The sequence below is a fragment of the Lasioglossum baleicum genome, chromosome 4, assembly GCF_051020765.1.
Source record: "Lasioglossum baleicum chromosome 4, iyLasBale1, whole genome shotgun sequence".
NCBI classification, from domain to species: Eukaryota; Metazoa; Arthropoda; class Insecta; order Hymenoptera; family Halictidae; genus Lasioglossum; species Lasioglossum baleicum.
This window is the reverse complement of record NC_134932.1, coordinates 17579734-17604714: the sequence shown is the minus strand read 5'-3', so window position 1 is coordinate 17604714 and position 24981 is coordinate 17579734. Positions and strand designations below refer to the sequence as shown.

General features: G+C 37.5%; 1 protein-coding gene across 2 annotated transcripts in view; it reads left to right on the top strand.

The window, feature by feature from the left end:
- The window catches only part of Vg (transcription factor vestigial), a 144177-nt gene extending 127234 nt beyond the window's left edge, over positions 1-16943 (top strand). The window contains exon 6 of one of the 2 annotated variants that reach the window (XM_076421614.1): positions 14234-16943. In XM_076421614.1, the coding sequence (XP_076277729.1) occupies positions 14234-14280 (47 nt within the window). In that variant the 3' untranslated portion in view covers positions 14281-16943. The remainder of the gene's footprint in view (positions 1-14233) is intronic. The other variant, XM_076421613.1, reaches the window with a different exon arrangement.
- Positions 16944-24981: the final 8038 nt, after the last annotated feature.

The window sequence follows — 24981 nt, the reverse complement described above, 5'->3', positions numbered from 1 at the left end:
GTGCAAAAAATATTTAAAAAATTTAGATTTTAATTAAATAATTGTGTGATAACTTTTGCCGTCTACAAATCATCCCTTACTATTTAATTATCGATCTGCTGACTACTATTATGTATACTGATGTTACGAATAGCAAAATAATTTATTATAATACGATAAAAATATTGAAGTAATTTCGAGATCCAATCTGTACAAATCGACAAGTGAAAACGGGAACGAGAACGCAACAGTACGCGCTAGTTCAGATTCGCGTGTATGTATGTATAGAAATTTAAGGGTCGAAGATCGATACTAGAGCTCCACTTCTCCACTCTCATCCCTTTCGCTGTCATTGATTTCGCACACCATGGGTCCGACCCTCTTCCAGTAGCCATTTTGGCCATGTCAACGTACCAATTGCAGAAACGAAGATTCTTCCCTTTCATCCCCATGTTTTCTTTTCTATTTTTTCACTATCTCATCCTTGTCTTATCGTCGTACCAGTTCTAATTAAAAAAAATCCAACAAATTTTATAAAAGTATAATACTATACTACGTCTTGATCAGAATTAGCTGCAACAAAATAAATTTAATAATAACAAAATAAGGTCTTTTGTTCTACCACTGAACGTAAAAGTGTTTACGACCCAATAAAAATGAGAACAGCATTTCTCTAACCAGATAAATAAAATAATGCGAATATCTTCATAATTATGGAGAAATATTTGTCCAATCGGTACAAACAAAATATTATATCATTGCGTAATTAAAATTCCTCATTATATTTGCTTTAATTTTATCTTTAACTCCTTGCTCGAACAGTGAACGTTTTAATGGATAATTATATTAGCGTATTAACGCAGAAATAATTAACCTTCGCGTTCGAGTCAATATACATTGCTCTATTGTATGACACTCTTTGTATGACATAAATTCATTAGTTAATTCTACACTATAGCTCCTGTATGGATGCAATCACTAATTATTTCATTTTTCAATTATTGTGGATTTTATTCATTTATAATACAACTGAATCAAAAAATACACAACTGTGAAGACGTTAAAAGTATTTCAAATTTTCAGCTCACTAAGAGAGTATTAAAGGAAGCAGTAATATTTTTATTGAATTTCTCTTCTTATAGTTGACTGAGACAATTGTTATTCTGCACAAAAATCCACAGTCTAATTCTTAGTTTCATTGCAACAATAATTTAATTGTAAATTAAAATCGATTAATGATTATCTTGCGAATGGAAAAGAAACATTTAAGAAAGGGGGCGAGAAAAGAAAAGAGGTGTACAGAAATTAAAGACGTGCTAACTGAGCATATTCTATGAAAGATTTTGGATGCACGAAACGTAACGTAACGTAACGTAACGAAAAAACGAAAACGTTCGATTTTCTATGAAACGCCGAAACCCGCAGTTCCTGCGGAGTACGATTTATAAAAATCTGGTAGTCCGTCACCGCGCGATGGAGTTGTTTTTTTAGAATGGTAGTCGCGGAATCGGCATTCGTTGGAACCAAGAAGGAGGACGAGGAGTCCTTCCTTATTTATTCATTAATTTCCAGAATCGATGTTTGACTCGACGAGGTCGCGGCTACTCGGAACCAGCGAGCGTGCACAACTGGCCCTTACGGTAGCACACGCCAGTTAGAATAATGAGCGTTGCCGACATTCCGGCAAGTAAATTCTTGAAAACTCGTTTGGTCGGTCCGATCAGCGAACCAACTCTCAATCTGAGCCACTAGCCGAGAAGCGCGAGCTAGCGAGCGTGCGCGCGCGGGCGAATGTAAGCGTTTCCTAAATTGGCCCTAAATCTGTCGCAAATTCTACAATGCAACCGTTTGTGCGTTATTGTCAAGTCAGGCACGAGCATTAGCAATCATCTAATATAATAATAATAATAAACATTGAAGTCTGATATTGATGGAAATAAATGTACAATAAACACAATAGCGTCCTTCATCGACGTCACAAAGGACATGGAAGTCCATTTATTAATTACAATAATTCTACAATCTAACCGTTTGTGTAGTATTGTCCAGTCGGGCACGAGCATTGGCAATCAACTAATGCAATAACAATAGTTAACATTAGAGTCTGATATTGACGGAAATAAATACAGCAATGTTGTAATTCCTTCTTTGACGTCACGAAGGTCGCAAAAAGATTCAGGTATTAATTAATTCAATAATAAACATCGGAGTTTGATATTTATGAATACAATAAATGTACAGTAAACACAATAGTAGATCTTCATTGACGACACGAAGGACATGGAGGCCCATGTTACAATTATTCCACAATAAATACAGCAGGGTTGTAACTCCTTCATCGACGTCACGAAGGTCGCAAAGATTGTATTAATTAATTCCATAATTAACGTTGGGGTTTAATATTGACGGAAATAAGCACAGTAGAATATTCCAAGTTTTTCGTCGACGTCACGAAGGACGCGGGGAGTCTTTAACGAGTCCTCGAAAGGATCACTTCGCGTTCGAAGGGTGAGAAGGTAATTTCGGAGAGCAAAGCGTCCCCGCGGTGTCTTCGAATCTGAAGTGCCGCCATTAGAACGCCGCTTGGCACCCCGATTAGGCCGTGCCGCGGTGCCCCGAGCCTCTCGGTAATTATATAATTGCGTAAAATTAACTCGACCGGCATAAATTGGCTGCCGTTTAAGCGCGATTAAGAGAAATAAATCGCAATTACCGTGCGACATCTGATGACGCTCGCCACTCTAGATGGTCATGGCGCACCGTGTGACGTTACTGCCGGCGGTTTTATACACTCCCTCCCTCCTCCACCTCTCACCACCTAGACAGTCTCTATTACTTCTGGGAAATCATTAATTTAATTGCCCGTCACCGGCTTGTATCGACAAATTCGACATGATCGCGGCAACAACTTCTACGATGGCGGAAGTCCTGGTATTCCGGGGTCTTCCCTACAGCCTTGCTCATTTGCTGCACTTTTTGGGAGGAGAATTCCTCTCTACTCTACACACAAAACTATACAATCCACTCGGAATGGGTGGTATGTAGTTCCAAGGAACTGTGGTTTAATAGATTTCAGCTTTCATGCTTTAATTTTTATAATTTAGTCCTTGTCATAGATTAGACATTGAACAGGTACACGGTTAGACATTAGGTGTGTAATAGAAAATTGTGCTTTCATTTTTGTCGCAGCCAGTTCAAGGTATTTTTAAGCAGAACGCGAAAAGGAATGTTGACAAAATCTTCAGGAATGCAGACAAGAGAAATTTAATTGTTACTCCAGCTTGGTTATTGTAGTTTGATATTCACGCTAATGAAAGGTACGTTTTTGCTGCGAGAGTTCACAGGAGTCGCGATTTGATAGTAAATAAACGTAAATTCTGTAGTTACCGAAGAAGACAATAGTAATAGCGCCCTCTCCATTCCCACGATAGAGGTGGTTTCGGAGAATCGATTCTGATTCGTGGAATAGAAATCAGTGGGAAATGTTTGGAATTCCTTGAATGTGATTCGCTGATGGAGAAGAAGGTTCAACAAACAGTTCAATTCTGAAATCACTGATAGAGATTAGTGAATTATGTGAACGTTCCCTTAAAGGGATTCTCATACAACTCCAACATTTATTCAACATTCTTTTAAAAATAAAGCAGATACTTTTCACGATCGTACTGTTTGAAATAGTAATTATTTTCTCGGCGCCTCATGCCTCACTTAGCTATATTTATTTGTAGAAATTGATCGAACCTGTGCTCCGTGAAAATAATTACTATTCCTTTAAAAAATATTCACTAAATTGACCTTCGTTTCAAATTGCGTCCACTGCTATTGGAACACTGTTTGTGGCCGAATAAAAAATTTGCTGTGCGTCTGTGTCAACATATTTCAATTAATTAGGCTTTCAATATTTATTTAACTTTTATTGGTAAACTCGATGCTTATACAGAGTGTGGCCGAACGGGTGTTACAACCGAGTATGGGGTGATTGTATGTACATGTAAAAATAAGTCGAAAAAAATCTTTATAAAAACCACGCTTATATTAAAATGCACTAAGGAGAAAATTTTTTTCCTGGTTCTCCATAAAATACCGAATCCAGTTAAATGATTAATAATTTCCCCAAAATTTCAAGCAATTATTTCAAAATTTCTTCTGTTATAAAATTAGTGTCGGAATACGAAGGTAATGGTGCTTCGTGGGTGCTCCACGCTTTTATTTTTATAGTCACTAATGTCATGATTTTATTAAAAATATTAAATTTTTCTATATATTCCGACACTTATTTTATATGATAACAGAACAAATTTTAAACTAATTGCTTGAAATTTTGGGGAAAAATATTATTAATCATTTAACTGGATTCGGTATTTTATGGAGAACCAGGAAAAAAATTATTTTCTCCTTTTTAGTGCACTTTAATATAAACGTGATATTAAGCCAATTTTTTTTATATATTTTATTTTCTACTTTTATTGTCATCGGAAGCAAGTGTGTATACAAAATTTCGGCAAGATTGAGCTATGTGAAGAGGTTTAAAATTGGATTACAAGATTTGACGCATACAACAACACGGCAAGCTAATAAGAACGTAGTAAAGTAAAAAGGAATAACATTTTTTCGTTAGACTCGGTCGCGTGCTTTAGTATATGCACAAAGTAGAATTGGTTGATCACGCTCAGACGCGTCAGACAGACACGGTCAGACGCTGCATTTTCAAACTCGATTTCCTCGAAAACGAAGCGTTAAAGAAAAAAATTTTATTCCTTTTTTTCGTCTTATTTTTACATGTAGTATCACTCCCTGTTCTGTTGTACCACCCGTCCGGCCACACCGTGTATGTATATCAATTACAATTTTTATATCCTGGATAAAAATTTGGTTCAAATACGAATTTGTATGTTGCGTTAGAGAAAACAGTAAGTACAATGTGAAACCTTCAATTACACCTCGATTATCCGAACTAATTGGGACCGAGATGATTCGGAAAATCGAACAGTTTTAAAATTACTTATTAAATAAAAAAGTACTATTGCTGTAATTAAAAATGTGTACATATGTATTTTATGTATACGTATTAATTGTACATACAGTTAATGGTAACAAAACATATTTGTTAAAGTAATCTTTAATTGTTTTATGAACCATCCAAGCCTGCCTTTTCGAGATCTCTCATCAGTACATTCAAACGATCACGGTCATTACGAAAACATAAAGCTCTGAACACACGAAACAGACTGGCAACGTGAAACAGTTTCGTTCGGAAAAGCGGAAGAAATCGAAACTTGATTAACAAAGAATGTTGTACTCCAGTAAGCTTCGTGGAAAATACGCACGAGGCATTTCTTCGAGTAGGAAGTTGAATGGTCGCGAAAGAACGTGCCGCGGAAACCAAGAAATTGCGGGGCCGACGCTGCACGCAGTAAAACTGGATCCGAGATGTTAATTTAATGCCGTTCGCGTACTTTTATCTTTCCCCGATGAACATTAATTCTCAGCGGCCGCGAACAGACACGAATTTACGAGCGTGATTCGTTATCCGTACCGGAAGAGCGACGAACTGAAATCGCGAAATCTATTGCTTCCGAGCACGCAGCCGCAACGACGTTGCGACCCCTAGATGGTTTAAATCAAATACGAATTTCGCCTCGTGAATACGAGATTGAATTCCGTTCACGGTATTTTGTCGAATTAACGTGCTGATTGAGAATGATATATTTGAACTCCGACTTGCCGACACTTTATTCAACTTCCTTACTTGTTTGCACGTGTTTTATTCCGCCTATTGTAGTAGTAACATTTTTGACATCTGTGACAAAGTGTATGAAAAAGTACAGCATGTTTATACTGTATCTATATTTATTGAATGAGAAATATACCTCTTACAATTGATCATTTAACTTCTTTACACATTTGTACTATTTTTACTCCGCCTATGGGACTCGTAATATTTTATGTTTGAAACAAAGTTGAAAAAGTATAGCACTTTATATTTGGTAAATAAGAAATATTCATATAACTATACGTCTTAGATTTTTTTATAATTTTTATATTAAATTGGTATCCATTATCTTGTGTCGAATTTTCTTGTATACGTAGATGTTTTAAATGTAAATAGGTATTGAAAATAACAATTTTAATTCAAAGCTTAATTAATTAAAATACCATATTCTATCACAACTTTGTTATTAGTGAAGCAACTCAAATGTCTCTTTTAATTTTCCACGTAAACACTTCGCTGGCAATTATGGTACCTACAAGGTCCAAACCTTTGCCAGATCTAGAAATCTGATTGAACTAGAGTACTCATTTCCATAATTACTAAACAAATAAATTGAGTTGCTGATAGACTTCAGGAAAGCCATCGAATGCAAAGGGTGAGTTTCACTAAATTAATTTCGAATGAAATTAATTATTTTCGTACCCCATAAATAGTTTAACAATTTTCGTTTATAAGAAGAAATTGGTGACAAATGTTTTATTGTTGTTCTACTACAACTATAGCATAAGTGACCGCCTTCTACTTTATAAATAGAGTAATTATTTCCATAAATACTAAATAAATAAATTGAGCTGCTGTTACACTTGAAGAAAGCCTAGGAGTGTAAAGGGCGAGTTTCACTAAATTAATTTGGAGTAAAATTAATTATTTTCGTTTAACAATTTTAGTTATACGAAGAAATAGTAACAAATGTATTATATGGCTCTACTACAACTTAAGTGACCGTCATTGCCCACTTCTCCCCAACTGGCGCAAAGTCACAGTCGACCCTGGCCACGATATAGGGGCAGAAAGGGTTAATATTTGGAAAGAATCGGAGAGTGTGCCAACTGTGGAGCTCGGGGAACGATATCGGCGTCGCGTCGCGTCGCGTCGCCGTGTTGGTCAAGCGGTTTGCGGCGGTCGCGAGGAAACAAAGAAAGGGGCCGGTGCGGCGCTCTACGGCGCGGCGCGGTGGCGACGCGGAGGCGCTCTCAATATTTCCAAGAGAATTAATTCAGGGAATCTTCGCCATAAATTCTCGTCCGCGTGGGACATTCTCTGGAGAATATTCTCGATCCGCGGGTCGGTGCAGGCCGGGGCTTTCTGGCACGCGCCTCGAAAATGGCGTCGCACGCTGACGTCACGTAATCCACGCTTGTATACCCGCTTCTACCGGTGAGAGCAAAAGGGAAGAGAATGGAAAAGAGGGACACCAGGGTAGCCGGGGATGGCTAGCGAGCCTCGATTGGTCAGCCGGTCGGATGGAGGGAGTGGTCGAAAGCCGCCGGTTATATCGATCTCTCGAAGTCGGCTCGTTCGCAGCCGGAGTGTCTCCGGTGAACCGGTGAGCCCGGCTCTGCGGTGAACGCGTGTCCTCTTCGTCCTTAAACCCCCGCTTAAGATCCACCGTACTTTTTTCCTTTCACTATTTGCGAGTACAGTAGAACCTCCATTATCCAACATGAATCGGATAACATGTTCGGATATTAGAACAGTTACTCAATGATAATGCTAGATGCAATTTTTCTGAATTTGTACGATAAATAATCAACAAGATGGATCCTCAACAATTGAGGACCGTTCTAAAAAAGGAGTACTTTATAATATTAATAAGTACGTCCAAAAAACCAGCCATGTAACCGTGGTTTAAATTATCTCTTGATTTCTCAAAAAAATTTGCTTATTAATAAATCGTCTTTTATTTTTCGTAACTTGAAAACAACCTGACATTTTTACAGTTATACATATAAAACCTGACACTCTGATTGGCTTTTGAGAAAACAAAACGTATATTTAGGTCTTTCGTAATCGCTAGACTGGAGATTTTATACATTTATGACAAAAATGTATGTTAGTTTCAGCTGGATAAGATAATTTTAAAAAGTAAGCAATATGTATTTGGCTCCTGTGTCTTGTAATCAATGCAAACATTTTTATTTTGCATAAAGATCCGCAGTAATCATCTTAACCTCGAATGGCAAAGTTGACGTCAAGAGAGGAAAACATAGGAATGAAATTAAATCGAACACCGCCGATTTAAAAAGCGAAAACCGGACCCTAGCGACCGACCGACCCTTTTCGCTGTCGGGGGATGCGTATCGAAAAGCATGGTGATGACCCTTATCAATGGGGGTCAAACCCCTCGCTAGCTGAAATCCAATATACTCGTGGTAAAGGAAAGTCCCTACATTGATTTCACCCCGTTTCTAACCTTCTATGCATCAATGAGCGATTATTAATTGAGAATTAAGCCAGTAAATCCCTACAACTTATTGCTTGACATTGGCGTGCAATAATTTCTCTTTGACATTTGAAATATGAACTGTCTTGCAAATATTATTACATACTATCGCAAATACTATTAATAAAACCTTATAAATCAATGAAAACAGAATTTAATTTTGTAAATTATTTAAAATTATTTTACATTCATTATTTATTTGGTTGAATTGAATGTTCATTAATCTTTGAAGAATTTTATAAGTTTTACATCTGTCGTGTATACAATTTAAATGATCATTGAACTGAAATAGCTAGATATCTTTAAAAATTGTAATAACCACAAGTAATGTTTCTTAAATTCTACATAGGTTTCTTATGTTTTGTTATGTATACAATTGTTAAGAATTGTTTCTAAAGAATATGTGGAAATTATGGCAGAATGATAGAATGGCAGTATTGTTCAAATAAATAATGTAGGATGATTAAATATGAGTTATCTTATTAACGTAGTTATATTTTCAATAGTGTTGGGAAATCACATTAAAATAAAACTTGACTACGAGGATGATTATTAACATCTTAGTCCAATGCAATAATAATTAAGTTTACAATGAAACGCAAAAGACAGAATTGAAAAATTCTCGGATCGGGAAGTTTCGGTCCGAATTTCCTTCGACTTTGTGTACTGCTTCTTTGTTGGAAACGCCGGAGGGAATTCCTTGTACCGTCTTGCCATGCTCTTTGATATCGCGATATTGAATACTGAAACATTCATAACAGGTGCGTTCATCCGTAACTTTGTATTCACCGGCTTTTGCGTATCTGAGGTTTCAAACGGAAACACGCTCCAGTGTATTCTTCAGTTGTAAATGATTATTGTTCCTTTTAATAACGCACAGACCATTCACAATGGTACCTCATACTACTTAGGTTTTTATGAAGTACCGAAAACATGTAACATTTGTAATAAAAATTCATACGATTTTCAAATAATAGAATTGGATATTCCATTACATTATTTTGAAACTAAATATTGAAACATGATTTTTAAGTTTTTTAAAACCATAATTCATTGGAATAAAATAACAGAATTAAATATACCGAATATTTGCTTTATTTTCGTACCATTCTGTATATTTTAAATATTTTAAATATGTATACAGAATGATACAAAGATAAATTAATTCAGCCACCCTTGCTACCAATATTGCCTACTTCCTAATCAAAGTTGAGTAAAATATTTTTTATTAAAGAAATGGCAACAATAAAATTAGTTGCTCCTATAATTGAAGGCATCCTTACAATATAAAGAGACTAAAAATGGTAAAATTTGCAAATTATTGCTATCTCAAATTGTATTAAAACTTTTGAGTCTTTTTCCCTTTACAAACTCAAGTTTGATTCTCATTCAATCAAATACCAAATTTTTTAACAGAGAAAAATGAGTAGAATTAGAATACTAGAAGAATAATAATTATTACTGAAAGATTACGCTTTATCATTGAGGGATGTAATATAATTCAGTATTCGAATAATTACAAAACTTTAGTTCCAATTATATTCAATTAAATACGCGCGACGTCGTGTTCCGGTTTCGGAGCAGCGATCATGTCTGATCATAATTCCCGTGAGAGAGCATCCTAATTCAACACGGAGGGCTGCAACCATCGAATAATGTACCATAAGTGTCAAAACGATTTATGTGAGCCGCGTATGCGGCTATAACGTTTTCATGGTCGAGTATGCGAGAGGCCAATATGCTGGAACAAAATGGACGGGGGTGTAGCTGGTAAATGGTGTGTCAGATAGCGCGGACAATATTGCCCAGTCTTCGTTGGGCTACCGAGTCACCCTCCCTTATTTAAGTGGAAGGACCCGCGTCGATTATGGCTAAGGGGCTCCTCCACTTTTGTTTCCGGCCAAACGTATTGCCTGGAATTTGTTATATATGTCATCGTTACGATTAATTATTTCATTCGTCTTTTGATGTCTGTCGATTGAAGCTCCGCAATTTTATTCGGGGGAAATGAAGGTCACTTAAATCATTGTTCTAATAAAATCAAAATAAAGAATATTAGTTACAAATTGTTCTTTGTAAACATAACACACAATTTATGGAATAGAAAAATAATGAATTCTGTGTATAGGGATTTGTTCAGTGAATTTTACAAATAGACGAAATATCATTTTGGTCATTACTGTAGATCAATTAAAATTGAAGATGGTCAGATCAACTAATAAGTTGAATAGTGGAATACCACTGTTTTATACATATAATAACAAAATTCAGTGATAAAGAATGAAAGGGAAGGTGCGAATAAGTAACACGGAAAACAATACGCAAACAATGCAATCAGGAGAATAATAACCATAAGTATGTAAACGATGACTTGATCGAGGATTTTTGAATACAATAAAAATTTTCGGAGTTAATCGTAAGAGATAGAATTTGAATAAATGTGTAATTTTTATTTTCATAATTTCGATAAATCGAAGATGGTGTAGCAATGTCTTGGTTCTTCTAATGTTTTTAAAGATATGTATGTTACCAATTCATTTTTATTTTGTTCAAATTTCCAAGACTCCTTAATGGTTAACGACATTATGTTATGACATAAGTATAAACCGTAACAAATCGTCAGTTAGAGTCCAGCCATCTAACTGTTAGATGGCTCGAAACCATGACTGCGATCTGTGTAAATAAGACTCTGTGACACTCGGCGATTTTCGTAAGGGTGAGTCCATCAAATACCCTAATGTTTGCACAGTCTTGACTTGTGGGTTAACTCAATATTTTCAATCTATTTGGTGCGGACCCTACATCCCTAGGGTAAATAGAGTAATGCGATGATTAAATACCTATTGTAGTCGTGTGAAAATTATAAATAGTGTGAAGAATCTGCAATTTCTGTAATATTACTTGGTAGACCCTTCCATTCTCGAAATCTTAATTTTTATTATTAATTCTATAATTCATGTTCCCAAACTAGAATTACTATATGTACACTGTATATTACAATATTATAAAATAGTATACATTAATGTACAGGGAGTAAAGAAATGTTTGGTTTTGGCTGCCATATGCGTATTCTACATCTTCGGATCGATGAAGATCTGTAAAAAAAATTGTCGCGAAGTTGCCCTTGGTCTTGAATTTCTAGGTCAAATTTTTTTACACATTTATATTAATTAGATTAATAAATACTATTGATAAGTTAATAAAAGTAGTGCTCTCAACTTTACTATAACAAGCAGAAAAAATATAACAAGCAGGTTACAATGTCAAGTTCAGCGATTAACAACTTTTATTTATAAAAGTCAACAGTCTCATTCGAGACTCAGTTTCAAGTACTGTAATTTGTTCAATGAAACACGATTCCCCAAGTACGAGTAGTTGCCCCCTTCTCACGGTGTGTTCTAGCATCATTTTCCGGCTCAGTGGCTCCCTATCAAATAGTGCTTCGCGTTCCCGTTGTCACCGGCAAGATCAAATCTTTTGTGCCTCCGACCGTGTTTCTTTCAGCGTAGATGCGCCAATATGGTAACGTACGGGCGCACACGTTGCTGACTTTGAAGCAGGTAGATCCACGTGCTGGCACGTGTGCGCCGACAGATACAAACTTAATCGGCCGTGCCGTGTATCACGTGCCGTGAATTTAAGTATTCGAAAACGTCGATCTACCACTCCGAGAGCTGCAACTTGAAATTACACCGACGCACGATGCGACGCACGTTCACGGCCGTTTAATTTAACATCGACGTGTAATATCTGATTACCACGCTTCACGATTCGAATCGCGATCCATTAATATCGACAGGTCTTTTTGAGAGACAGCCATTAATATACTGTAAAACATTTGATTAATTTTCTCGAGAAACGAGGAAACTAAAAATCGATTTTTAATTTATTGCACAAATAGGTAAATGAAATGCAATACAGTAAAAGCTTCAGAAGAATTTAAGAGCATGTTATTTTCAATTTATCTTTTTATTATGTTTCTGTTAACTTTTTGCTAACTAAGTTTTCATATAATACATATAGAAAGTACCTAATAAAAGGGTCTCTTTAAATAAGTCTGAGATGAGGCAAGACTATTTAAATACGTGTAAGAAAACATAAGATTCTGTATGCATGATAAACCAGGTGTGGACATGTCAGACATTATTATACAACTGTTCTGATCATCAAGTTTTATTATATTAATGGAAAAAAAATAAAACTATTAGAGGAAAAGAGACAGACGTACTTCAAAGAGGGGTGCCGCGAGCGTAAGAATCATGAAATAAAATTCAAATTCAATCATTTTTGTCTTACCTTTTCAAACATAGTACCAGTGGTTTATTCAGATTGATCTGATTAAAACGAGTCCAAACACGACGTGAATTGGACTAGTTTTACAGACTCAATATAAATAGTTAAATTAAGGACATAAGTATGAAGTCTATAAAAGTAGACCGATTAACGTCGTGTTTGTACTCATTTTAATCGTAAGAATCTCACCAGTCCATTGGTAACACATTTGGGAAGGTAACACAAAAATAACTGAATTTGACATTTTCTTACACGTTCATTTTTTATGCTTGCGGCGTCCTTTCGAAGTGTCTACGTCTCGCTTTCACTGTCCTATTCTCTCGGGTCAATTTTTGGGAGAGAAAGGCAAACGCACCAATTTAACTTCCGGACCCCAAACTTTCCAAATTTAAGCGAGCCCTAGTTGCGGAACGATGCGACACTTCACCTGACCGGCACTGGCAAGTACAACTGTTTGCTCAAGACCCGCCGGATTCCCATAAACTTCTCCTTAATTACGGATGATTCTCGAGGGATGGCGTATCGTCGAAGCGTAGCTCGAGGACCAGGATGATCCGCACGGTCACCCTTCGGAGAGATATCAAGATCAAAGATAGTCCCGGACACAGGCGTGCAACCGTTGTAAGGAACATGAGATCTTAACTGGTCGATCTCGTGACATATTCCGTTTGTCCCCCGTCCGTTCGTCTGTCCGTCTGTTCGTTCCTTCGTTCGTTCCCTTGGCTCCGTCGTCCGTCGCGTCGGTTTGTCCGTCCGTGTCGCTCAGCGGGTGCCATCACCAGTTCTGCACCCTCGCATCCGTCAAAACGTTGACTCTTCTTTTATTACGCGGCTGGCCGCGTTATAAATTTCGATGAACGATGAGCCGGTCGCTTGAAAGAAAAAGTCATTCCTACCTTTCCGTATAACCAATTACTTGTCCCATACGAGAAAGTCCTGTCCCCGGGGACAGCCTGTGAAATCGGTCGGGTCGAATCGATGATTGCTCAACGGCATGCGCGTGGATGTTCATGACTATTGAGTTTGGGGGCAGATGATGGCTCGTGTAAACCCAGGATAGACATAATTTCAGTCATTTGTTTGCACTGTTGTTCCAGTAATCAGCCATCTTAAACAAAAAACGCGTCTTCAGCTTTCTACCTGCTATATCATGCACAAAAATACCCTAAAAATGATGGTCTGTGAAAGTAGGGGCTTCGCGCTTCGAAATGAGAAAATTATTATTGTTTAAATGTCGACCATTTCTCGAGTCTCGGAAATAGACTACCTTATGCTTAAAATTGAGTAGACGAAATTCAAAATTGTTGAAATATTTGAAAAATTGAAAGCGTTGGTAATATTATATGATTTCTCCTCTATTAAAATCATTAAGGGAAGAAATAAAATTCAATTTGGTTTCTATTTCTTGTAGTCGATGCAGACAATTTTTATTTTGCATAAAGAGCCGCAAATATTTTTTGGGTCCACTGTATACAGGGTGCACTTAGTAACCGGAGCTAATTATACCTCGATTGTTTCACTGTTATTAAAGATGGAACAAAATTGTACAGGAAAGTAGTGTGTGGTTGAACAAGCAGTGTCATCCTGTAATGCGGCTTTTTATGGACGTAGACCTTGCATACAGTTTTTCTAAACAATTCTTTGATGACATTATATGGGGGCCTACAGTAGATAGTCTATTACAGCAGGCTCTGCCTATTCAGAATGAAGTCCCGACTGAAAATCGGCTGAAATTCTTGTTGCAGGTCTCGAGTCCCAGGTCCAGGATTCGAAAGATCTCTACTGGTTCTAGAAGCGAGTTTCGGAGTCTCGTGGGCCGGACTAGTTTCGCGAGAGCTGCGATGAACACGAGCCCGAAACTGCAGAACGCAGCATCGGCAGCGGAAGCATCATCATCGCTACTTGCTATGAAGCTGAACGCCATGATCGGGGTGTGCTTGATCGGGAACGAGGAAGGTCCGCGGAACACCGAGGAGGAACGCAGCGACAAAATGGCGATCGCGAATTACTAAGACGTACACCGGGGAAGAGAGACAAGGCGGTACTTATTTACTTACGACGACGCAAAGTGATATTAGCGTGCTAGGGTGATCTGATTCGTTGGGGGGTTTTTGTTCCCCGGCGTGCGATCGCCAACGGGATCGACAGAGGGACTTTTGTTATGTGGCCGGAGGGACGTGCGTTGTCGCCGCGTCGCGAAATCCGTTCCCTCCGTGCCGAGCAAGTGTACATAGTGTTACCTAATTACTGTAAGGATCTACTATTAGCGTACAACTCAGATAGTATTAGAGGTATACTTTGCGCGCACTATTACCTTCATAGTGACTGATGTCCGACCGGCAATCGAAACGAAAGAGCCTCTAGTTCGTATAGAGTGTAGGGGATTAGGCCACTGAAGGCGTGTCTAAATTTTCCAAATAATTATGAGGACGGTGGATCCGATCGATCGATCGTCCCGACGTCACTTGGATCGGGCGCTTCTCGTACCGAACGACGTGTACATCCATTTACAGAACATAAAGAGAGAGAGAGAGTGAGACAGAAGAGGGTGGTCCATGTTCCTCGAGTAATATTATCGAATTGTATAGAGTGTATTTTCTTTGATAAAGACCATTAATTAATTAAATGTATCTCACGATAGCTAACTTATTGAATGGAGGATCGAGATCGACGCTGAATGATCAAGAGATTAATTATTTGGTGAATTTAGCTGCAGACTTAAGGAAATATATTTATTGACCAATGACCTTGCCATATATATATATGTATGTATATGATAAACATGCAATATATATACATATACATATACATAATACTTCTTATTATTATTATTGTATCATAACACCGGGCGCTGCAGAAATTCTGGAAACCTCTCCCAGTCAACAAATTAAAATAGTTATCACCCGAAGTGTCGACATGTGATTCTTTACTTACCTTCCTTTCTATAGCATTCAATCATTTCCTCAGAAAAGAGAACACACACGCACGCACACCGTCATTTTGCCTAGCAGATTATTCTACCTTAAGCGCATCGTATCCATCTCATGTTATCGCCATCGTAGGTGTTAAATAAATGATGCATTAATATTATACAACGTAGCGTTCTTTCGATTTTACTTTCACCCGACGATTTATTTATTTTTCTTTTCTTTCAATTCTTTGCTGTCCTTTCTTTTTCAATATTTTATACTATGCCTCGATAACCATAAGAGGGCGTGGAGTATGCGGCTCTTCTGGACCATTTCAGGTACGTAATTTGAGCAGAGTCGCCAGATGAGGGAGTACGAATTGAGGGGAAAGGTTACCCCCTCTCTCAGTATCGGATACATGCACGACAGAGACGAAACGTGTATGTATATGTATTTACGACGTAGGGTAGAGTGGGGGGACATATCTTAATTTGGCGACACTGAATTCTTTGAGATTAATTTCAATACACTAAAATTACAGTTACATTGCATCAAAGATTTTCTAATGTGCAGTTTTTATTTTATAAACATTCTAAATACGTAAAATTCTACAATCCTACTACCGGTGGAACGTTCAGTGTGTTGTGAAATCTTCGGCTAAGAAGTGAACACAATTAGTCATTGTTTTAATGAAACATGCTTTTGCCGTTGACCTGATTCTTGCAATCATTTCCAGTGCGAGAGACGGACAATACTCTGTCAGCGTGGGCTGCATAGCTATTATGTTAATAATCCCGAAATTAGGAAGTTACTACGAAACGGAACTAGAGTATGTCTGACTGAGAAAATAGAATTTTATGCTTTTGCGGTTCGTTACGCCGTCGCTGGTTAATTACACACCGCTGGATTTAGTGGCTCCACTCGCGCCGGAAAGTTAATCGAGCACGTAATAAGAGGAAGTAATGGGGAATTTAATCTTCTGGAATTCTACGCAAGGAACTTTCGTTTTCGTTCGACCCCCTTAGTTCAGTATGTTTCAACTGTTCGGTAATTTTGTTCAATCTGGAAACTAGATACATATTTCAGATGCACTTTCTAATAGCTACGATTACAGACAACCTAATAATTATCGCATGTTTTACATCCCGATGTAGTTGATATCTATATAATTTTATGGAATATCATTTACTGCAAATGTTCATAAGGCTGCACAGCAATTTAATAACGTAACTGATCAAAACTTATCAATTGGGCAATAAAATACCTACCTTAAGGTAGTTCTGATTTGGTAACATGTAGTATGTTAATATTAGATTACGAGATATCTTCGATTGATATGTATAATATTTGAAAGAGGACAGTGCTAATTTGTTACGGATGTAAATAGATATTTAAGTTGAGAAAATTATCTGTACAAAACCAGTATAAATACATTTATTTATTAGGCAGAAATGGAATCGTAATAGTTTTATTGAAGTCTACACAATTATTTGGTTAAACATGAAAGAAACAATTGCATTACTGCAATATTTTACTACTACTGCAACAGAAGTAATGCAATTGTATGTATCTTTATATGAATAATTGTATAATAAAACTCTAACTTGAAGCAATATACTAAAATCTGCAAATCATAATGCAAGAATTTCATATTTTATTGTTTAAAATATAATAATTAGACTGCGGATCTTTATGCAAAATAAAGATTGTCTGCATCGATTGCAAGAAATAGAAACAAATTGGTGTTATTTCTTCCGTTAATGATTTTAATGCAGGAGAAATCATATATTGTCATCTTCAATTTTCAAAATTTTCCAACAATTTTGAATTTCATCTACTCAATTTTGCTACGAATGCATAAAGATCCGCAGTCTAATAATAATAATAGTCAGGGTTCATATTTGTTTATATAATTCTCAATTTTGACATAATTATAAGACATTTATGTATATAAACTATAGCACAAAGTATTTCAAAATGTGGATATCATTTGAATACAGCAATAAATAGAGTTTTTAAAAATCTACATATTAAGTATACATATTTTATTCATATGTTACAAAAAACTATTAAATAATTCTATCAATAATTAAATATCAATAAAAGGTCTAGATAAAAATTCAACACATAAATATTTGATTCCTACAATAATGTTACTTCATGCAAAATAAAAATTGAATGCATCAATTGCAAGACACAGGAACCAAATAAGAACTTATTTTCTTTTTCTAATAATTCTTTCTGACAATAATGAGTAGATCAAAAACGAAACAATAAAAACACTATTACATCACAACTATTCTATTACATTATTTTCTATCTAATAACATTATTAAGATAAGAAGTAAATCTCTAATATCACAATGTCTATGCAACTCCTATATGTATATTGCAATAAATGGAGAAAATTTTAATTTCAAATACAACTCGACAATAAACTAGTTGCACAGCGAAAATTCGAAATCTATGTGTATACATATTTAGAAGCCAATGTGTCATGTGGCGTAGGAGGAAATTAAAAGCACCGATGCTTACTAGCATAAGATATATGAAGGAACGCAGATGTACAAATAGAACTAATATTCCAAATAGCAATGGACGCGGTTGGAAGACATATGTCCCGATCGGCGAACGATTTCCTTTACACGTGCGCCGAGTCGCTCCGTTTCCGACGTCGCCGACGTGTTTCTGGCTCGAGAGCAACGTTAACGAGACAAGAAAATGAGCAATTAACTTCATCACCTAGGGGAGACCATGGTCCTGGGATTCGGACGATCGTTGTTATCACGTGTAAAACACGTGTAACCTGATTTGCCGACGAATGTAAATGGACCGAGCGCTAAGGTGGCGAGAAATTTTAACGAGATCCTGCGAGAATTTTTCAGAAAGAGTAATGAGAACTCGGAGATCTAAATAAACAAAAAGAAATGCAAAATGGAGATCCTGCAATTTCCTCAAGTGAATCAACGGAACTTAACAGTGTTTTCAACGAAGAGCTTGCTAACCAACGGTTGTATAGAAATTTACACAACGTTAACGAAAATAAAAACAGAGAAACAACAGAGAATTTACCCGAATAACGTTTCACCTCGGAGCGTGACGGATCAGACTCATTCGCAGCCATTGTGTGCGCAGTGCGCCTAAAGAAGTTTTCGCTTCAAAAATTATTATCTCTCTAATATCACATTTTATTCAGCTATTCCTATAAATGCCCTCTCCCCCTCCCTTACACAGTGTACATAGCGATGTCCTAATAAGATCAATCGTTCCCACGGATGCGTGGTGCTCGGTAGCGGGCCGATTAAAGTAGCAATCTCGATCCGTCGCTCCAGTTGCGCGGTATGCGTCGATAAAGCGAAACAACAAAATCCACTTATCCTGTCGCGGACGTGGGGGATCCGCGGAACGCTGGACCACGGAGGTTTTCGCGGTAATTCATTCCGTCGCCGGTAATTATCCGTTTCGTAACGCGCGGCGGGAGAGCCGTATTGCATCTGGATGCGTCTGGGTTGCCTCATAATCTCCGATCGACGAGTGGATTCCAATAAACGGTAGCCGCCGCTAAATCTACCAAATAATAAAATAAATCGTCGGGGCCGTCGTGAAGGGGCCAGTACCGATCGTCGGATAAGGGGAAAGCCGAAGATATATCGGGGGAGGGGTCCTGACAGGGGAGCAGGAGAGATGAGCAGGAAGGGAGGAATGGGAAATGGTGAGATTTATTGCGTTGACCGAGGTGTTCCATCTTGTTTTAATTACCGAGGTCGCGTAGTAGCGCTCGCTGCGCCGCTTGTGTGCCTCCTGCCTTCGGCTCGCCGTTGTTCATCTTTCTTCCTGTTAGATCTTCTGTTTTCCAGAGAACGTGGGACATTAGAAAGATCAAATTTGAATGCCGGTGGGAAGCCCTTCCACACAGGCACCAACACTGATTTCCAGTTGTTCGAGGATGTTATCGCTTTGTTTTTTATTGGCTAAGCTCGCGCGTGTCCGGGCAATGGGTCCTTAATTATGGTAGCTGCAATCGGTACGTTCTCTGATGGGAGATTCGGCGAACACAAAGACACAAGACCACAAGAGCTTGTGGTAATTAGAAGGCAAATTTATGCGGTCGAACTGACTGTCTAAAATTTCATGTACTTTAATAACGTTTTAGCGTTGCCTGCAAATAAATTCTTTTTCCAACTTTTTTCTCCACCTGTAAATCAATCCACGAAATTCTGTACTCATTATTAATTGCGCCGTGTGTTGGTGTATGCATAATACAAGCTTTCCACCAAATTAGAAAATCTTCATATTTACATTTTTATAGACAATTGTATGTTATTAAAGTCATTTTGTAAACGAATTTATTCTGCTGGTCATGCAAAGTTTAGTTACGACTTATAACGAAAATATTTGTAAAATATTTTTACTATAGTTGTTAATGTAGTAAAACCACATCATTTAAATACCTGTGAACATTGCTATGAAAGACAAATGTTGATAGGGCTAGAGCGCAAATGATTTTGACTTTTTCTCCGTCCATTATAAGAAAAGTTATTACTAAAAACTTGGAATTCATAATATTGTTACGTAGCAACGTGCTAAATTAAAGAAGCACTGCTTCATCGAAAAATTGTTGATATGTAAACTATTATAATTTCCTTGATTGTGTAGTTTTATTTTACAAAATTTCTAGTATCATAAAAATGAACGTTTCGAGAAAGAGTATGAATAAATTGAACTTTTTACGGTACAATGGCCGTAGCAGATGCAACTTCCGATGGCATCTCTCACGAAATCAGACGTGGAGGTCGCCTGCACGTGTCTCGCTATAGGCTTCACACTTTTTTCTAATATTCTCATGCATGCATCACGATACGATATTTTTCTTCTTGTTGTCTTTGGTCGAAACAGAGCCCGAAGTCCCATAGGAAGTCCCCGTGGTCGCCAGTATCCGATGGTTGAACGCGGCGCGGCGCATTCCACGGGTGCAAACGCTAGTTCCAGGCAACGAACTGCATTTCGTCAGGCGAATGCAGATAGACCATCGCTCCGCGTACATAAATCAGTCTGTTCCGTTTCTTCTGTCGTGCGTATGATTTGTGTGTTTTGTTACGCAATCGTGCATGTGCTGGCTAGACATGGAAAAACCGAGAGCAGGAAACCACGTGAGGGCCACGTGAAGCAGAGGTCGAGACTGTGTGCGAGTACAACGGACTTCCTGGATCTCTTTTTTGGGAATACTTCACGAGGGAATTCATTTCGAGTTTTATAGAACAGCTAATAGTAATCTATTCGCAATTTCTTTGGAAAGCAATGCAATGTTTGGTGCATTCGAGCATCAGACCAGGTGAACAGTAGTTTGGAGAAGTTGATGCGTTTATAGCATCTTCTTCTATACTCAATACAATGATCACATTCGCCATTACTATTATATATATTTTTTTAATTAAAAAACCTCGAAAGAGATTTATATGTATATGCATGTGTACGTGTGTACTGATGTAAATTCGTTCGAAAATTTATAGCACAATATTCAGGGGGTCCATGACTTTCATTTTAACATTTCAACGATGGAGATAGACAACGAAACAAATGGTGGTATCGAACGTGTTAAATGCAAAGCATTCTTTCCACAAAATGTAAAACACGTACAAAGAAATTCCGATAATTTCCTGAACGATTGAAAATTATACAGGCAAAATTCATTTCATTTCATTGATTGAAAACACGAAATGCTGGACACGTGTAAAGAGTAAAGAGTTTTATAAAATTCAGTGTATAAAGATTTTCATTAAAAAATGTATTGTTCTAATGTGCATCACCGATCAATCACTATAAATTATGATAAAAATCGCCTAAAGTCTGAATATCCCTGTTAGTTTGATCTAACGCAGAATAGTTTTAATTTTGAATGCCGATCTATTGTTCAAAATTAATTATTATTTTCATGAATGTTCAAAGGTTGTAATTCGATGTAATGTTTTCGAGCAGGAAAGATCCTCTATACCGGTGACAAATAGGAAAACGTTGCAACGAAGCCGAGGTTAGTAAGGTAAAATTAATATTCATATTCACGGTTGGATCATTTGTTCCCCTGGTGCAATATCAATAACCCGACCCCACTAGTATGCCCCTTGCAGGGGTGCCACTCGCGAGTAGGGGACGTACTCGGTATTTAATTACCGCGAATCGAGGGGTGATCCACGTACAAGTGTATGGTGGTTTCGTTATAAATTGTTTAATGTTTTCGTAGACAATAATGAAGTGCTTTCCGAAAGGATTCTATCATTATTGGAATCAATACGCGTTCTATCAGACATTATTTAATAAGTTGTAAAATTGATCGAATCGCGTAATAATGTAATCTAATATCATATTTAGCGAAAATTAATTAAGACAAGTACACAGACGAATTGAAGAAAAACTGGAGCGGACTATCAAAATTTATGTGTGTGAACATGTAATAAAAATAACTAATGTAAATTTTCCCATATTTGTAACGTGTTAAACTGTTATTACAATCATTAATCTTCTGAAAATGATAGTAAATTTATATATTAGAATCTGAAATACAACTTTAGTATTTTCCCTTGCAAAAATGTTCAGTAACTTTCGAACCGCAAGAATGTTAATATCACTTCACCGTTTGTTTATGAGAAAATAATGAAGTTAACGAAGTAACATCGATCAAGATATTTCAGTAATGAAAATTTCCTCGAATAAGTTTAAGTCTGGCTATGCAATTTGACTTACTAGGCTGCAAGATCTCTCGTTATCGCAACCGCATAACTCCGGCATCGAGACGCCGCGCCGTCGAACAGTGAATATCAGATGGATAGGGCTCGAGGTAGATCGAATCGATCGAAGGGATCCAAAAGTCTCGTGTGGAGCTTGATCAAATCGAATCGCCACGGTCTCGATGACATAGTGACGCCGTGCTCGACAAAGACCGAAAAAACGTCTAGGAATGCCGACGAGCATATTTCGACTGTGTCACCTGAGAGAGATGCCTACGGCTTTCTATTTCTTTTCTTTTCGTCGGCTCCCCTCTGTGTGATCGCCGTGCTTCTATTGCGACTTATCAAAATAAAATCAGAATTTTCAGATCGCCGATCACTTAAATAATAATACTAATAACAAGCTTGATTGCGGAACTATTACACCGTCTGTGAATAATTTTTAAATTATTTTTGGATTTATTCAATTTAAATTATTGCACTATTCAATGTAATTGAAATCAAATTAAATTAAATTATTAAATTTAAATTTTAACTCTAAAAGAATATGAAACAAATTTTTTATGTGTGATCCAGAATAAGTGATCCTATACTTGTCACGGTCATTATTCGTTCCTGAGTCTCCTTTTTATTTTACTATTTTAATTTTAATCTCTCCTTATAAACAAAGTTCCATTACAGGCTCAGATAAAAAAGATTCTTCTTCGCAGTTCCGGCCAATTTTCCCAAAATTTTGTTTACCCGTGGCAAACAAATTCTTCTGACACGGCGAGAGATCTCTACAGATTTGGTTCAATTGTACAAATTTTTCAATGCGATCGCAAACTTCTTGCGACGGGTTGTAAATGTTAATTTGAAAATACGCAACCAAATGTCTTCGGACACAAGCGTTCAATGTTCCGTGGTATTTCGAGGGTCTCGTAACAATGATTCACAGTTACAACCGATCCCGACGCGACGATTGGTTCCACTCTGTTTCGAAAGACAATTTACCCCATGCTTCTTTCGCCACCCATCGTAGACGTTCTCCGACATCGTCTACCTGTAGGAACACTCTCGGGCTCGGCCTCGCCTCGGTATTGGAAGCATCTCTGCCCTTGTGTTCCCACGGGCTCGAACCTTTGACGTACGATGTCTCGGGTACGCGGTACACGACATCCACCTTCCCGATATCGTAGTCCGCCCCTCCGTGTCTTCACCTCTTTTTTCTTTCATTTTCTTTTTTCTCTTTTTACTTTCATCGCGACCCTCCGCGTTCTCTTTTTCTTCGCATGTGCTCTGTCGCAGAAAACCGGTAGCCGCCGTCGCCGCCGCCGCCAGCCCAAGAGCTTTTGAAGGAACCGCGACTTCCGGATCGTCGATCGTCGTTCGAGGAACGGAGCGGAGGTCCGGAGGATTTTAAATGGAAAGAATTGCCGGACAATATGGGGCGTTCTAGATGGAGAGTTGATACCAAACTGTATTCGTATCAGTCGCTCCTGTACTTTAACATTTGTTGACACGCTGCGATATCCTGGGAATGTACAATGCACGCCGGACGAACAGGTTGTGTACGTCGCGACGGCGCTTATGTGCAGCTGTATGTGCGTGAAATCTTGATTGATGCAGGCTGCTATTGGTGGCAATGCATATATATGTTACGAGAGCATGATGGGTAATTATGCCTGTTTAATAATGATCATTAGGACCTCTTGTTGCAAGATGCAGGAACTGTTTAGGAGGTTCTTTCTTCTGATGTCTGAAGTCCTTGATATCTCAACATGCTCCAAATTTAAATAGCTCAGTCTAAGGCGATCCATGTGCGACACTATAATATTTATTTTACAAATCAATAAAGATTGAATTCTAGCATTGCAATTAATTCTTAACTGGTATACATATTGGAGTTCCTCATAAAACCCCAACAAAATTTCCGTACACTAACTTTCACTGCTGGATTATAAGACAATTGAAAATATCTAGTTCCTGTAACATTTTGATAATTATTTACAATTATTGACGATTATTTAGCCTTAAAGTCTATGAAATTCTACGACATAAAATAGCTATTTAAGTGTGACATGAATACTTTAATGTAGGTGGTATTTCCGTTTATGTGCTCATAAATAATAAATTAAAATATTTAAAATTGTAAATGCCCATGCGAGTAATTAAAAATTAATAATACATATTCTAATACCAGTATCATGCCAGACAGTGATTGTTAATGTAACATAAATATTATAACGTCGGTGAAATTGTTCTATTTGCTTTTAAATAATACATTTTCAGTTTGGAAATGGTAAATAATAACCCATGGAAATACTTAAACATATTCTAATAAATAACAAAATCGAGAAAAGAGTATGATAAATATAGCAAGTTTATTCGTGTAGCATAGGATGCACGAGCAGAGTCTCAAACAGTGCCAGGCAGTTATTACTAATAATGCAGTGGCCATAATTCACCGTCAATGGTATTCGTAATTTGTTTATTTGTGAATAGCCGGAACGCATCAGAATAACGATTAAGTGGACGCATTGGTAGCACGTGTTCGATCTGCCAGGACCCCTACTAGTTTTCGAGTCACGTCTCATTTACGCTGTTCACTGTATCGACGAGGGTGCGCCCAGGCATTAAAACCCGCCACCCGAATAAGGGCAGGTGCATCGTGATTCGTGAAAATCACGGTCACGGTCCGCACCCTGTTACGACTTTAAAGCAGCCGTTTTTACGACAATTCGCGTTACGTTGTTTTGTATCTTAATTTTGTTGGACACTTTTGCAATGCCTCGCAAAGAATGCTAAGCCGAGTCTTTTATCATGGCCGAGATGTTGAAACAGTAAACTTATCTATCTACTAGAGCAAGAATATTTGCTATT